Source organism: Rhipicephalus microplus, chromosome 2, assembly GCF_043290135.1.
Source record: "Rhipicephalus microplus isolate Deutch F79 chromosome 2, USDA_Rmic, whole genome shotgun sequence".
NCBI lineage: Eukaryota > Metazoa > Arthropoda > Arachnida > Ixodida > Ixodidae > Rhipicephalus > Rhipicephalus microplus.
This window is the reverse complement of record NC_134701.1, coordinates 238,674,208-238,691,723: the sequence shown is the minus strand read 5'-3', so window position 1 is coordinate 238,691,723 and position 17,516 is coordinate 238,674,208. Positions and strand designations below refer to the sequence as shown.

At 43.7% G+C, this 17,516-nt stretch overlaps 1 protein-coding gene across 2 annotated transcripts in view; it reads left to right on the top strand.

Moving 5' to 3' along the window:
• rg (A kinase anchor protein rugose) overlaps positions 1 to 17,516 on the top strand; it is a 344,807-nt gene that overhangs the window by 126,111 nt on the left and 201,180 nt on the right. For both annotated transcript variants that reach the window (XM_075878095.1, XM_075878093.1), the window contains exons 6-13: positions 1,772 to 1,893; positions 3,354 to 3,480; positions 4,996 to 5,115; positions 6,825 to 6,971; positions 7,486 to 7,539; positions 9,143 to 9,283; positions 11,736 to 11,878; positions 12,645 to 12,753. In XM_075878095.1, coding sequence (XP_075734210.1) covers positions 1,772 to 1,893; positions 3,354 to 3,480; positions 4,996 to 5,115; positions 6,825 to 6,971; positions 7,486 to 7,539; positions 9,143 to 9,283; positions 11,736 to 11,878; positions 12,645 to 12,753 — 963 coding nt within the window. The remainder of the gene's footprint in view (positions 1 to 1,771; positions 1,894 to 3,353; positions 3,481 to 4,995; positions 5,116 to 6,824; positions 6,972 to 7,485; positions 7,540 to 9,142; positions 9,284 to 11,735; positions 11,879 to 12,644; positions 12,754 to 17,516) is intronic.

Genomic DNA, 17,516 nt, shown 5'->3' with positions numbered 1-17,516 from the left:
CGTTTCCTAGAGCATGAACTTGGATTCCAAGACCTGAGTGGAGTTATGCTTGATGTATCGCACACATCAGAACATGCCCTTCTCTCTCCCGCACTTCCTCTTTCATATGTAGATGTTACCATGTAAAGTTCAAATGACAGGGCGATGCAGGCTGTGTTGAGAGCTTGTGTCTGTCTGCTGCCATCCTTCTGTTCTTATTCGGCACTCTCATACTTATAAATAATGTGCTACAAACTAGCCCAAGTCACCACCGTTGCCCTTTCTTACACTGCATTTCAACTGCGTTATGTTGCTGAAGTAGTCATTGCAAAACCCCATCTAGTGACAAAAAAGATGTTCTTGAGTAGGCTTTTACTTATTGATATCAGAACAGCTTCTTTCGGTTATTCTGATTTTAGGGCAGGCTTGCACTCGTCTCCCTGCAGTCTGTTGCAGGCTAATGTAGCCATGTTCTCTATATGATGGGAAATATAGTTGGCATAAGAAGTAGTGGGAAATTTTGTAATGTTACACTGACCTAACAAAGCCAACAGGAAAGTCTGTCGGTCTTCACACCTCTCGATAAAGATGAATATAGTAATACAAATCGTTTCGGCAAAAAATAACTCTTTCGCATTCACACTATTGATTGGGCTATAGCATTAATGGGAGGGTGTATTGGATGATGCCTAATTAATCTGTTCTGCCATTGCCCTTTAGACATTCTAGGAAAATAATGCGGCAGCAGACAAGCTATTGTATAAAACAGGTATCAAGTCGAGGTAATATTTACCTTAATTCACTGTAGCGTTTAGTGATTGTCAAATATAACTTATGCTTTCTGACAAAGTGTTCATGTTGCCAAGTTTTAAAGATGTGCTCGAGCACATATGAACATGGCAAACAAGCTAGCCAAGTCGCTAGCCAAGACAAGGCCGTTGTAGACACGCGCGCCAAGAAAGCTTGCACATGTATGAGGGCGCCTGCAGTTTGAATCTAAATACTGCTGCCCCTTAATTTTCATTTTTTATTATTCATGCTAGTTTTAGTTTTAATCACTGTGTATCAGTCAGCGTAAGGCAATAAGCGAGATTTTTTCGGCGGGGATAGCAGTACCAAAAGTGCGAAGAGCTGGACTTGTGGGGTGTAGTACATGATTAGAAAACAGCATGAAAAACCACAAGACACACAAAACTAGAGCCCAGAAAATCTTGTTACTCATAGTGCAGTGGCACCATCTAGTGGCAATGAACGGCAAGGACTCGACTCCTAACATGGCCTCTGAGATAGGCCAATATGAGGAACTGACCTTGAAGGCTATGGATTTCCCAAAGCTCGCTCGCTGTAAAATGGAATGAGCATAGGGGACATCATTCAGCATGAGTAAGGGATGCAAGTCCAAGCAGAGCATATGTAATAAAAATTTATGAGCACCGTAATTGTGTTTCAGAGGTGGTAAAAACTCGTAATTTTTTCAAAAGTTTGAGTGCTTGGTCGTGTTTGTAAAATATCCATTTAGACGTAGGACTAGCCTTTTTAGTGTGCGTATGTAAATAAGCCCATAGGGCAGCTTATCTTTTGTTGGAAAATGACTGGGGGGTGTTTGTTAATATTTTAAAAGTGAGCAGGTATAGTTTGTTTGATCAATGTCACCAATAATTTGGAAAACAGTATACTTAGATGAACAACAAAATAATGGAAGTGAGTTTTCGAGGGTTTGAAAAAAAAAAAAGAATGCCGACCTTGATAATTTGTACTTTTATTAATTTTTCATGCTGGATATCTCGTGCAGGCAATTGCTCTGCCGCCACTGGCACGCTGGCCATACCAAAATGGCTGGACCTTCTACACGTGGTTCAGGCTCGACCCCATCAACAGTGTCAGCATAGAGCGGGAAAAGCCATTTCTCTACTGGTGGGTGTATGGAGGAGCTGAGTTTCTCTTGTTTGCGATTACCTTTTATTTGTACAATTAAAGATCTTTGCAAGTAGGCAAGTATTAATGTTAAAAGGCTAGGAATTAAAACATAGACATAAGAAAGAAGTCAAGACGCTACTACCGCCGACAAACAGCTGGAACAATCAAATGGCATTTCAAGAAGCCGAAGAAGCAGGATTGTTCAGATAAATAGGTGAACATGGGAAAGGGTTCAGAGTACCAGAAGTAAAGCTTAAAATAACAGATAGTTGAGCTAGTTGGTACGTATTGATGGTACACATTCATGTCCAAAGACTGCCTGCAAACACGGACAAACAAGCAACAAGTAGTGATGTCTCGACTTCTCTCCTGTGTCCGCGTTTGCATGGCCAGTCTTTTAGCATGAATATGTACCAACTAGCTCCGTGCTTTGTTGCTCTTGAAAAAAAAAATTTAGTGCAGCTCTCGTCATGTCGTGCAGAGTTGGGTCACAGCAGAGCTGCTTGGTACTTACCTGGTCTTGGCATGGCTGAGCTTTTGTCCTCCCATTTGTCTCTTTCGCACCCCTTGTTATTCTATACCATGGCTATGCTAGCTCCCTTGTGTAGCAGTGGATGGATGGCAACAACTGTATTGGCATAGCAGTGGGCCACATCTCGCTACTTTCCGCACTAGTACACTAGAAATTGAGGGAACAGGCAGGTGGGAAACGCCGACTAGGGGCTGCATGTTTCAGCTTTTCTTGTTAATCATAATCATTGGTATCAAGTACTTGGGCAGCAATTCAGCTCCTGTCAGTTCAGGATTATGATAATTTTATATCTACAACTTGCGACGAATTGCAACCATAACAGCTCTGTTGTAATACTATTTATGTTCCACTTAACGGGAGAAAAGTGGGCACTAAGGTTTTTATAAGCAGTTCAAGGCTCCATTGGTTGTAGAAATTGTGAAGCATATTTTCCAGTACGATGGCAGCTATGAGATCTCACTTCGATAAAGAATGCAACACATTGTTTAGTTGACAAAATTGAAACTGTTCGACCGTAACCTGGTCTGGTTTATATTTCCTGAACGTTGTCTCTTAGCACTGAGAAATACCAGGGGTGGTTGGCAAACACATTCTGTAATTAATAAATATAGGTCATTTCACACAGAACCCTTATTATTTTTTTCTGGTGAAGGCTTATTGAAGCAGCAAGTTTCAGATATTACGTAACGATAACTAATAAACATAGTATTCAACTTGAATAAATTTTCTGGTGTAACTTCTTAACAGTAAACTCAACTCGCTGTAATAGATGGTTGCTCACGGCATATTCGCTAAATGGAATCCTTAGACTTGCGCTAGCCTCATGGTGTTTTCTTTCGGGTTTGGGGTGAAATCTATTAGACTTGAGGTGCATTAACTTTGATATCTTTCTTAACCATCACCTCCCTCCCCCAACCCCGCACAGCTTCCGGACCAGCAAGGGTGTGGGCTATTCGGCACATTTTGTTGGTAACTGCCTCATATTCACTTCTATGAAAGTCAAAGGAAAAGGCTACCAGCATTGTGTCAAGTATGAGTTCCAGCCTAGGAAGGTAAGTCAAGGCTTTTGGCGACGCACTGTTTCTACCCCTTGCATATATGTCCATAATTCTACTCTTATAAACTTCACAAAAAAGTAAAATTACTATTTAGATACTCTATCTCGAACAGCTAGTGCGTTTGCTTTTACTTACAGGAATTGTATTTACAGAAAATGTTAAACACTAAGGATAGTAAGGACTCTCAGGGTCCCTTGGACATTCACCTAAAATGACTTGAAGGTGGATGCCATCTTCTTTTCTTCTCTATAGATGTATAAGGGAGCAGGGAACACGAGCCATGGCTTCAAGTGCCAATGCAAAGTGCCGTCTTGATTTTCTTTTGTTGAGGTTGCGCGCTCTCCACTTTCGTTTGCCACCCAAAAGAGGGCACTACAACTGTATCCTATGGTGTTACATCACATGACGTCACACCAGAATTTGCAACGTCGTGATGACGCCACGCGGTGATGTTATCATATGAGATGTGATGATGATATTTTGCATCACTTGTCCCCGACATCGCAGTGTCGTTGCCATCGAGGATCAAAATTCTCGTTTGATGAGGCAGCTAAGGCTTCCAACTAAATAGTGTTTGTGTCTATAACTCTCTTCCCTACATTTCTTTAATAAAAAAAATTATGCTTATCATCAGACCAACTAGACATTTATAATTTTTTTTATTATTTCGAGCCCACACCAGTGTTTCAATAATGTTTTCATTTTTTTTGCACTATTTAGCAATTAGTACTTATATTAACTCCTATGTGCCAAGCCTCCATTTAAAGGAACACAACCCATTCGTAAATTATATGGTCCAGCTTTTTAAATGAACTATCAGGGAATTTACTAACGTGCTGTAAAGCTGTCATATTGAAGTAGATATAGTTCTCACGTTTTGAAGGGATTTTGCAACTTCTTTACAGTATTATACTACTAACCAGACTGCAAGGGAGTTTTAACTTTGATGTAATCTGAGCAGAGCAACAAAGTTTGTGCAGTAGTAATACACATATCCAATGTTTGCTCTTTCTTTTCCCACTGAAACAGGGTGGTTCATATACAGATTCTGTTGGGATTTCGGTAAAACTTTCATAGCGTCCTGTTACACTTGTACTGTAACTGCCGTTCAAGTTGTTGAGTTCTTGGAAGGTCTTGTACTGTGGCAGTTACCGCACATTTTTCTAATTATCATCTCTGTAATGTTTAATGTTTTCTTGAAATAGAGACATGGCATCAAAAGTCATTGCATTTCGTGGAATACGCATCAGTTTAGAATATTTAATTACAAGTTGGCTTGATTGCACTTTAATAGAATGAAAAAGTGGGGTAGTTGATTTACAGCAAAACACAGGGTTGAATATGCACTTGATCTACCGTCTTTGTTCATGCTTGTACTGGTCATAATTTGTCCAGAATTAGCATGTCTGAATGGTCCGATTGTGTAGTTACATTCACACTTTTTCAAATTATTCATGCCATTATGGCTACCGCACATTCTCACTGCAATATTGTATCTTTTGTATGCAGTGGTATACCGTTGCCATAGTGTATATCTACAACCGTTGGAGCAAGAGTGAGATCAAGTGCTTTGTCAACGGCCAGCTAGCATCGTCCACAGAGATGAGTTGGTTTGTCAGTACGAACGATGTGAGTGTTGACATTATTTCTCAGTTTTCTTTACGCCTCTGTTAATCGTACGCGAGGAACTCAATGTCATTTTAGTGTGCTCTTGTTTGTTACATGTTCTTTCATGCAATGCAGCCCGAGTTAACGACTGGCTTTTGTTGGGGTAAGCCTGGTAATTCACGTGCCTATCCGTGACTATTCACATGCTCTTTATCCATGACCCATATATCATGATTAAGAGCATGAAGGTCACCTGGCACGGCACTTTCCAGTACTCTTTGCACCCTAGAGTGTGTACTGTGTAAAGAACAATGGGAGTCGCACATCTTGTGAATGTAAAAGGATGTGTATCACACACTTCGGGTGAGGCCCCGCCGATCCAATATCGAGGTGCAGCAGACTCACAGGCTTCCACTGTACGCTTCGGCTTGTGACGCCTGAAAGGCCTTGAAGTGGCACATTTCAAATTTATTTGCAGGTCAGTCGACCCGTGCGGGGTTGCATGCGTGCGTGTGGTAATGTGTGGGCCTGACCGACGCACTCATAGAGCAGACACAGAGATATGATTACACACAAACAAGCATTTAATTAAAACGAGGGCAAAGGCAGGAGATGACAAAAATAACAGAGGAGGAAAACTGATATGCGTGACGGAAAGAACAGCTGTATAACAAAATATGCTAAATAAAACACTACAAAAGATACAGGCTAAAGACAAATACGCGGAATAATTATAAAAGAACAACATGATGGAAGTCAAAGGAGATACAAGAAAAATTATCGGAAAGAGATCATGGTCACGCTTTTGAATTTCTACGTGCGACGCAGCGCACACAACTACAAATATTTAAAAAAAAGGCTGGTTATAACAAATCAACAGTTTAAAAAAAAAAAGTCACAATAAAAAGTTTCATACGGACCAGGCCAGCTCTCAGTACACGTAGGGGAGTTGAGGGGTGCCGCTGAAGATTTTGCCAGCTTGGTAGACGACGAGGGTGCCCTGAATTGCAGCCGTCTCAATACGTTGCACTGGTCACTCCATGCTCGCCGCCTACGCGAGACTGGTGACACCGACGACCGCACTTCTTACTGGCTGTACGTCAACCGCCCATTCCAATGCAGTCCAAACTTTTTCAGGGGCGTATGCGTGCTCCCGTCCCATGTGGAGGTCATTTCCTTTTTTTAGACCACATGTGTGCCCCTTTCGGTACAGGTGTAAGGAAGACGCGGCGGCGCCATGGCTGGGTCGTTAGTCGCCGGATGTCATCCTCCCAGCACAAAAGTGTCCTTCCTTGGACGATGGGCCCGTGGACGATGCGAAAATTGCGGTCGTTTTGACAATGATGCTAACAATATTAAAATGGCAGAAGCTGTCAGCTAAACATATCAGCATGTGCTTTGTCCATGCATTCAGTATCCATCATACCTCAGTTGTTAGGGCATGAAAGCGGGGTGTCATTTAAAGGGATAGTGTGACGTCAAGATCGCTGTGATCTCAAAATCTATGTAGTCACAACGATGGGTGTGGGAATTTAAAGGTGGTGTCGCCACCAGCACTTGCTCTTTTATGCGTTTTCTCTCCTACCTAGCATCTACTCACGGTAAGCGTGCATGGGGATTTTGCTATTATGATAGAGTATTTTACTAAAATGAAAAATATGTTTAGCCTTTGTAAGATCCCACAAAGTTCTGAATTGATGATCCTATATTTCCCCCCTCTGTCTCCTCAGCCTTTTGACAAGTGCTACATTGGCGCGGCTCCTGAACTCGATGATGAGCATGTGTTTTGCGGCCAGATGTCGGCAGTGTATCTGTTTTCCGAAGCCTTGACTGCTCACCAAGTTTGTGCGATTCACCGATTGGGGCCAGGCTATCAGGTATGCATTCTTTTGTTTTGCTTCAAAAGAGTAATAAACAGTTTGTATCATTCGATTTTTTTTATTAAAGGAAGAAATGAAAGGAATACAGAATACGTATTCATGTTGGTGCATAATGATGTGTCACATCATCGAGAGAAATCGACATAATTTTTCATACTTGAATTCACATAGTATGCGGCATGTTGCACACAATTCACATTGTTTAATGGTGCCTTTTGGTTGACAGTGATATCAATGCCAATCAGTTGTATCAGCCTTTATGGATATTCTTGCTGCTTCATGCATGAAAGGGACAGATATCTTTTTATGTGTCACTGTAGTTGGCAAATTAGATAAGAGGGCATACTTTCTCTTTCGATGTCTTGGTTACCCACACTCTTCCTGAGTATTACAGCTTTAAGGAATGTTGGCTGTTGTTATTGGCATCATTCTTTTTCCTGGCTGTGATGGGTTTTGTTCTTGCTTTATGTGTATTAGCGGGTTGGTTCAAACACATTCCATTCTTTTACAGAGTCAATTCCGATTCGAAGGTGAAAGCGTGGCCCTTCCCGAAAGCCTAAAACGCGTGAGTGTTGTTTTATGAAACTGCATCATTTCTTTAATAGCCTGCTATGTCTATTTCTTTGGTGTGTTATGCTGTCACGTTCTATGCAACATACTTCTACAAGAGAATCACATCAAGCTGCCTGTTACTGAAGGGCCACCATTTTATCATTGGAAGACATCTTAACATAATAAAAATGTGGTTAGTACAATGGCTTAGCTATTTTGATGGAAACATACTCGTTTAATGTTTTGCGTGGTATATGTTGCAATTTTGTTGAATCAGCTAAATTGCCCGAATAGTTAGACATTATTCGTATGCGAATGTCTGAAATTTTGAATATTTTTCAAATAGTGCTTGCTATTTGATTCGATTCAAACCGAAAGTTTTACTATTTGAACTCTTCGAACTTCCCAATTATAAATACAGCCAACGTCCAACTAAAAATAGCCCATTCAAAGTTTTAATATGCCTCACCTCATTACAATTTCGTATTGCAACAAAGCTGCATTTCAGGTTTCGCTGCGGTCTAATTTTTTAGACGCAGTCAACGTCCAATTTTAAGTGGCCCTTTCAGATTTTTAACATGCCTCACCTCATCACACTCTTGTATTGCAGTAAAGCTGCCTTTCAGGCTCCACTGCGATCGCAAATCTATTGGCCAAAAAAAAAAATGCTAGTTCTAACATGGAGGTAATAAATGTGGCAGAGGTGGGTGTTCAATTAATGCAGTTTGGGACCTGAAATTTGGGCAGAAAGTCCAAAAATGGGACGCCAAAGATTTTCAGCACCCAAAATGTTTGTTGTTCCTATATATTGACGTTTATAGGCAGATTTGGAATTCCGGACTCAAAGGGAGTGCACTCTTGTCCACCTCATCAATTGAGCCTCCACAAAAGTTGAAAGAGGAAGAGAGGCTGAGGAAATAGCATCTTTGCCTGTCACGTGTGAAGCGCTGTTGCCAGCACTTTGGTTTTGCCTAGTTATGTATATAGATACAATTTGACCTCTCCATTGCCTAATTCTTGATAAGACCACTATGAAACACCACCCAACTATTGCTTTATCAACCTAGCTAAAATAAATGCTTTCATGTTGCTGTCTTATATGAACATGCTTAGAAATTCTCTCCAACAAGTATTTGAAAGTTGTTCATCAAATATACGAAAAATATTAGAATAATATTTGCTTTGATAAATGCTTTCATGTTGCTGTCCTGTAAGAACATGCTTAGAAATTCTCTCCAACAAGTATTTGAAAGTTGTTCATCAAATATACGAAAAATATTAGAATAATATTTGGTTTGATTCACACTCGTACTTCCCAATTTGCTTTGCACGCAACACTTTGCTATTTGCACAGCTTTATTAGACACTAAATCAATAAAACAAGGTTCACTTATTGATTTACAAATCGTCACTACTGAACTTTCATTTACCCACCATTTGCGCTGAAGTCACTCAGCAGTACAGGATGCCGAGATGCCATGTGGTTTCTCCAAGCATTACACTGTTAGAAATCTCGAAAGCAGTACGGTTAGTGGTGTGTGAACCTTTTCATCATTTCTTTATTTATACATGACTACAGTAAGTGCCTGTATTTGGCCTTTCTTTCCTGCAAACAGGTGTTGTACGATGGCAAGTTATCCAGCGCACTAGTGTTCATGTACAACCCGGTTGCTACAGACAGCCAGCTGTGTCTCCAAGCAGCGCCAAAGGGGAATGTCTCCTACTACGTTCACACTCCTCATGCCCTGATGCTGCAGGTATGGTATAAGTATGACAAGTCTTTCTGAAGCTACGTGTTGCTTCTACAGTGCTAAAAATGTGTACATACTATAACTCCTGTGTTTCTACCTTTTACCACTTTGATGCCATACAAAGACGGCACCTTGCAGCATCTCTTCTTCAGCAAAATGTAATACAGTATGGAGAGGCCCTACGATGCTTTCTTAACAGGCTATTAAACGCTTTTGTTCGACAGAAAAGTTTACTTCATTTCATTGGGGATTGGGTGCAGGCTATCACACTTGATGTAACTTTGCACTTGACAGAAAGATTATCAGTAACTATATTAATAAAAGGCATACAGTGGTAGTAGCATCATAGCGTAAGCACTAGTAAGCCACCAGTACTGGTTGTTTGACTGTCTCTTTTTTTTTTTTCTCTCACTCTCTCTCTCATGTTGATGCCATCAGTGCATTGTTCTGGAATCGTCAGATGGACTAGTTATTATAGGAGCTTGTTCAAGGATAATTGCCTACCACTGATGGCCGTAACAGATTACTTAATGCACGCACGATAACTTTCAGCAGCAACACTTACGCGTGGTTCTCCATTCATTTCTTCAACACATTGGAGAAGGGGTCTACCAGCAAAATAAATTCTGAAAGGAGTACCAGCAGTAAAATTTTGACAGCATTATCTTTCTTAGAACGTTCTATATGAAGGCACACATTATTGTATGAATTACAGTTCAGAATTTCAAAGCGTTTAATAATCAATTTACAAAATATTTCACAACTCTGTTTCGAAATAGCGACAAGCTGTTGCCATGAATAATATCGAGCATCTTATTTTTTGTTGTTGCGACAAGCAGAAAAAGAAACTAAAGCTCGAGCTACGATGCCTATTTACCTTTCAGGATGTGCTTGCCCTCAATTGGAGACTGGCAATTATTCTGCTAACATCATCTTAATACATAAGAAAGGAGATGACAAGAACTTGAAGAACTACAGGCCGATCAGCTTGCTCTCTGTAGTATACAAGCTATTTACAAAGGTAATTGCTAACAGAGTAAAGAAAACATTAGAATTCAATCAACCAAAGGAACAAGCAGAATTTAGAACAGGCTACTCAACAATCGACCACATTCATACTATCAATCAGGTAATAGAGAAATGCTCAGAATATAACCAACCACTATACATCGCCTTCATAGATTACGAGAAAGCGTTTGATTCAGTAGAAATATCAGCCGTCATGCAGACACTGTGGAATCAGGGCGTCGATGAAGTATATATAAACATCCTGGAAGAAATCTACAGGAGATCAACTGCTACCATAGTGCTTCATAAAGAAAGCAACAGAATACCAATCAAGAAGGGTGTAAGGCAGGGGGACACAATCTCCCCAATGCTATTTACCGCGTGCTTACAGGAGGTCTTCAGAAGCCTAGAATGGGAACAGTTAGAGATAAGAATTAATGCAGAATACCTTAGTAACCTGTACTTCGCCAATGTCATTGCATTGCTGAGTAACTCGGGGGAAAAATGGCAACTCATGATTACGGAGTTAGACAAGGAGAGCAGAAAGGTGGGTGTTAAAATTAATCTGCAGAAAACGAAAGTAATCTACAATAACCTCGGAAGAGAGCAGGGCTTCGAGATAGGTAATAGTCCACTTCAAGTTGTAAAAGACTATGTCTACTTAGGACAGATAATAACCGTGGAGCCCAACCACGAGATTGAAGTAACTAGCAGAATAAGAATGGGGTGGAGCACATTTGGCAAGCACTCTCAAATTATGACAGGTAGATTGCCACAATCCCTCAAGAGGAAGGTATATAACAGATGTATCTTGCTGGTACTTAGCTACGGAGCAGAAACCTGGAGACTTACAAATGTAGTTCAGCTTGAGTTGAGAACGATGCAGCGAGCAATGGAAAGAAAAATGGTAGGTGTAACCTTAAGAGACATGAAGAGAGCAGAGTGGGTTAGGGAACAAATGGGGGTTAAGGATATCATCGTTGAAATCAAGAAGACGAAATGGACATGGGCCGGGCATGTAGCGCGTAGACAGGATAACCGCTAGTCATTAAGGGCAACTAACTGGATTCCCAGAGTAGGCAAGCGAGTTAGGGGGAGACAGAAGGTTAGATGGGCAGATGAGATTAAGAAGTTTGCGGGTATAAATTGGCAGCAGCAAGCACAGGATCGAATTGACTGGAGGAACATGGGAGAGGCCTTTGTCCTGCAGTGGACGAAGTCAGGCTGATGATGATGATGATGAATTATTCCTCTGGCATATCCTGAGGGATTTTATTTCCTCCTACACCCCTCACAAATTTTTTTGAAGTCTGCATGTGTATATATGCATGCACACATATAAATGCTTGCAGAAACATACATAAGGCATGGTTAACCCCCCCCCCCCCCCCAATCCCGAAATAAAATTCTGGCTACACAGAAGACTCATTCATATGAATCTTTTATGCAGGACGTGAAGGCAGTGACCACATACTCCATCCACAGCACTCTCAACTCAATTGGTGGCATTCAAGTGCTCTTTCCACTTCTTGGCCAGCTAGATCTGCCCATGGGATTGGTGCCTCTGCAGGAACCCCGCAGGCCCAGTATTTGGTGTGTGAAACTCTCTGCTTACAAGCACGAAAACAGCACTAAAACAACAAGGCGAAGAAAGGACGCAGACCGTAACACTGACTTGTGACCAGATGTCGTATGCATACATGCTCCACCACTGTCGCAGTAAAACAAAATAAAATACAGATAATTGAAAACTTGACCAGTGTGGAGGCAGTAAAAGTGATCAATGGGACAGGAATCCTTTCTCTTTTAGAATACAAATTAAAGGGAGACTAAATGCATGCCACGCCGCTATTGTGAATACGATACAATAACAAATCATGGACGTTTATCATGGTATTTGGACAGAAATGTTGAATCTTCAAAAGATGCCTGGCAACTGCAGTTATTAGAATGAAGAGGCAACTGACTCCTTTCTTCTTCCTATCATTTTAGCATTTTTTTTCTGCCGGTAATTGGAAACCAACCAGCTTAAATACATACGCTGCTCGGTGCTTGCTTTTTGCTACCTGTGGCAATTGCTATTGTTCATAAAAATACATAGATGCAAATCAAATGAATCAAAATTTTGAATCGCCAGTAATTACTGTGATCAACCCTCAGGTCTGCTTAGATGGCACTGCTGACCACTATTTCTCTAATAGATGACTGAATGTAGCAGATGGCTCAACATTGAGTAATGCTGCCTAGGCACCTAAGCTTCAAGAAGAAATTTGTTCAACTAATTTGTACCTTAACATTAATAGCAACCTTAACATTCCTCTAGCATCCAAATAACTTCAGACTCTTTTTTTTTAAACAGTGCTACGTTGGTTGGCTTCATCTGCGAGATGTGCGAAAGCAGCAACACAGTTCAGCAGCACATGATCCAGAACAAGGGCTTCCTAGTCATGAGCTACCAGCTACAGAGGGTACGTCAGGTCTGCACTTTCTGCAGAAGTATTTTTTTCATCTTTTGATGTGACTTCAAATTTTTTGTAGATAGACATGCAGTGTTTGGTTTTCCACATTTTTTTATTTATCCCTGATCTGGCATGAACGCCCACAGATGCTTTCGTTCTTGCTGGCATCTTCTTCTCTCGCCTGGCTCAAACAGGCGGAGCAGCTGCAGCACAAATTTTTTGTCTTCTCCGAGATGCTGATGGTTTGCCATAGAACCCCTCCTCTAGCAACATGGCCAGTGCGCAAAGGAGCGACCCCTATGGGGAGGTTGTGGGTTGTGCTGTCGCGAAGCGCATTCCTCTGGTTTTCGCGGATGGCTTGTAGTCTTCGAGGACGGTGTCAGTGTCGAGGAAAGCCACTTTCATACGGTCAATGGAGATATGTCTTTGCGTCTATTAAGCAGCAGAACGAAATGCTTCGGGCAATGCTTGACGACCTTAAAGGGTCCGTCGTAAGGAGGTTGCAGTGGAGGCCTGATTACGTCATGTCGTACGAAGAAGTGGGTGCAGTTGCAGAGGGCACTACTGACAAAACTTGGGCGTGAGTGTTGACGTGCACGAATAGGAGACACATCTCTCATCATGGCATACCTGAGGTGACTGGCATAATTAGCTACGTCGAATGGTGATACCGGTGACGTGTCGAAAACTGTGCAAGAAGCCTTAGGGTAGTGCCAAATACGAGCTGGGCTGAGGAGCAGCACGCGTCCGTACACACCGTGCTGCGCAGGGCGAGGACGACGAGAGGTAGTCACTCCGTCCAGAGTATCAATGATTGGAAGGCCATGAGCGAAGCTTTGAGTTTGTGGTGAAATCGTTCAAGCATGCCATTCGACATCGGGTGGTAGCTGTCGTCTTGATGTGGTTGACACAAAGCATTCGGGACAAGGTGTGGAAGAGCACGAAGTTAAATTGACGACCTCGATTCATTGTGATGGTTTTGGGCGTTGCGGCTTATCCACCCAATGATGAGTCCGCGGGCGACTGACTCTGCCGTGATGTTGGTGAGGGGTAGTGCCTCAGGCCACCGTGTGAATCGGTCTACGCAGGTTAACATATACAGACTTTTTTGCGATGCGGTCGAAGGGCCTACGAGGTCCAGGTGCATGTGACTGAACCGCGAGTCGGGAGGCGTGAAGGTACTCAGTGGGCTGATCGTGTTGCACTGGATTTCGGTTAGCTGGCAGTTGAGGCAAGCACGTGTACAGCGGCGGATGTCGATGTTCATTTGAGGCCATAGATATCGTCCTGGGATAAGGCACTGAGTCGTACGTATACTGGGGTGTGACAAGGAATGCAAGGCGTCAGACTCTGCGGCGAAATGGTGCTGGAACGTAGGGGCGAGGACAGCCAGTAGAGATGTCGCAAACGAGAGGAATTTTGCAGTCCGGAAGTTGGACATCTTCGAACTTGAGGAAGTTTTCTTGGAGTCGCAACACCTGAAGCTTGCTTTCATCCTGCTGTGCAGTAGCCATGGCTGCAAAATCGACTGGTGGGCACTCATGCATAGTTGCATTGATTTCTATTTGGGAAAGCGCATCAGCAACGGGGTTGTCTTTACCACTGGTGTGCCGGGTATCACTCGTGAACTCTGATATGTAGCGTCTCTCATAATCATATGGTGGTTTTGGGACGTTAAACCCCACACATCAATCGAACTCTGATATGTAGGCAAACTGGCGGATCTCACGGGGGGTGTGGGCAGAGTTCGTAGCGGTCGCTTGACACTAAGCGGCTTGTGGTCGATGAGGATATGGAACTGCCAACCTTCTAGGAAGTGTCGAAAGTGCTTGATTGCCAAATAGGCCGTGAGCAGTTCGCGACCGAGTGTGCTATAACGACACTCGGTCTGTGAGAGCTTTCGTGAGAAGAAAGCGATTGGCTGCCAAACTTCGTCGACCAACTGCTGCAAGACTGCTCCTATGGCGACGTCTGAGGCGTCCACTGTGAGTGACGTAATGGCGTCGTTCTTTGGTTGCATGAGGAGCGTTGTGTTAGCCAGAGCTTCCTTGATTAAACTGAAAGCTGTCTCTGCATCGCCCGTCCAGAAGATGGAAGCGTTGGGCTTCGTTTGACCGCATAGAAGTGCATGGAGTGGTTGCAAGATGGCAGCACAATGAGGAATGAACCGCTGGTAATAGTTGGCAAGCCCAAGGAATTCACGCAGTTTCTTTCGTAATTGTTGGTCGTGGAAACTGCAATATAGCTTCAACACGCACTGCCGGTGGAGAGATTCCACGTGAATCCATGTTATGGACAAGAAAGTCCAGTGAGGAAATGCCGAACTCGCTCTTTGGTCCGTTGACAACTAGTCGATATTTGCGGAGTCGTGTGAAAACCTGACGCAGGTGAAGTTCGTGATTTTCTGCAGTGGTGCTAAATACAAGGACGTCGGTGTATGCGAAGCAGAAAGTCAAACCATGAAGTACTTGGTCCACGAACCGCTGAAAGGTTTGTGCAGAGTTTCATAGACCGAAGGGCATACGCATGTATTAAAGCATGCCAAAAGGTGTTATTATGGCAGTTTTTGGTACGTCGGAAGGCTCGACAGGTATTTGGTGCTATGCCTTTACTAAGTCGATTTTGCTGAATACAGTGGAACCATGCAGCAATGTCGTGAAGTCTTGAATGTGCGGTATTGGATAGCGGTCCGGTACCATCCCTTTTCGAGGGTGTGGTAGTCACCGCATGGTCTCCAGTCACCTGAGCGCTTAGGAATCATGTGTAGCAGTGACGACGAGGCACCGGAAGAGGGATGGACGTATCCGAGTTCAAGCATGTGCTCGAATTCTTGGCGTGGAGCGGTCAAGAGCGAGACGACCAGCACGTGCAGACACCGGGGCTCCTACTGTCACTATGTGATGAGTGACATTGTGGTGTATCGGATCTTCAAGAGGGGAGCACGAAAGTGGTCAGAAAATTCTTGCAGAAGCGTAGACCACGGTGGGGAGACTTAGGCATGAGCTTGCACCAGATGCAAGGGTGGCAAATTTGATGTCACGCCTTGAACTGTGAGGAGGGTCTCAGAATCCACGAGACGGCTATGTCGTAGGTCTACCACAAGAAGTGTGGCAGCTTGGGCTAGTTGGTATGGCATGACGATAGTTATAGCGCAAGAACAAAACGACGTTTCGTGTCCTTCTTGTCTCTGTGTCGTCGTTTTGTTCTTGCGCTATAACTATCGTCTACCACAAGCTTGAAATGCCACAGAAAACCCGCACCAATGATGGGTAAACGCAGGTCGGGGATTAAGAAGATCCACCGAAAGGTGCGTCTCAGGCAGATGTCAAGCGTAACAGACCTCTGTTCGTTGATTCGTATGATCGAACCATTGACCGCGGTGACAGGCTGCGAAGTCTCACGTCGTCGGCAGTCCTCCAACGTAGGAGGAATAACACACACTTCGGCACCTGTGTTGATGAGGTTGCGGACTTTGGTGACGCGGTCCGTGACGTAGAATAGGGGGCTGTATGTTGGGCCTGAAACACTGGCCACCATCAGTGCGTGGCCCGTGCGTTTCCCGCAAACTGGCATGGCTGTTTGCACTGACAAGCTCGAGCTCCGTATCGGTGGTGGTACTAGCAGACGCTGAGAGGCAGACTTGGCGATCTTTTGCGGCAGTGGAACCGTTGTTTTGACACATTGCGGCGGTGGTCTACCTTGAGCCCGCTCAGTTCAGTGGCCAACTGATCCACCTTGCGGTTGAGTTGCTCGTTACCTTAAAGAAGGCGATCCAAGCGGTTGTCCCGGACCGGCACAGAGAGGGTAGATTCATGTGGTCTCTCGATCGCAGATATGAACGGGGCACTGATATTCATAATCTTGGCGGCCATCCGCGCTAGTGAGTCGAGGGTTTCTGTAGACCATACACTCAAAATTATCGGCAGATGCTGTGGCAGTCGCTGTAAGAAGTGTTCGCATAAGATGGATGCATCCAATGCAGCAGAGTAGTCCCCAATGAGGTGTCGCATGCCTTGCAGAAGCTCCGTAGGTGTTCCGGTCACAGAGTTCTTCTGAGGTGAGTAGCTGCTGCAGCCTACGCTGTTCCGACTCAGTTGTCCGGTGTGTGAGCTCGTTTTTAAAGGTGTCGTAGGGGTTGTCAGGAGGTGGAGAACGCAGAATGTCTCTTATGATGGCGATGACAGCAGTTGGTAAAGCGCCCATGACATAGTTGTACCTCGCTGTTTGCGACATTACCCGGTGTTGTTGGAAGAGTGGCTCAATGCTCGAAAACCACAAACCAAAACTCCAGGAGCCTGAGATTAGCGACGACAGGGTCAGGTACCTATGGAATTTGGTATGGCGTCGCTGTTGGGTGTGGTTTCCATGGTCAGCCGAAATGAACTGAGTTGACTGAAGGCCGTAAGAGCAGCGGTTCTGGCGCCCAGCCAGCTAGAAGCAGAGTTGGCCGTGACGCTCGATGTGTTGATGAAAGGACGAGTAGGTGCGCGTTACCGCTCGAAGTCCGGGTCACCACTTGTAGGTAGACGTGCCACGTTTGGTTTTCCACATTTTTTTATTTATTCCTGCTCTGGCATACACGTCCACAGACGCTGTCGTTCTTGCTGGTGTCGTCTTCTCCGAGACGCTGACGGCTTGCCATACGTTTAACAGGAGCACCTTTCCTGATTTTTTTTGTGGCGTTTTCTACATGTGACGTGTGAAACGCTTCCATTTATGTATTGCTTAACATGCAACATTGAACTACAAATTGAAGTTTGTGTATGTCTGCT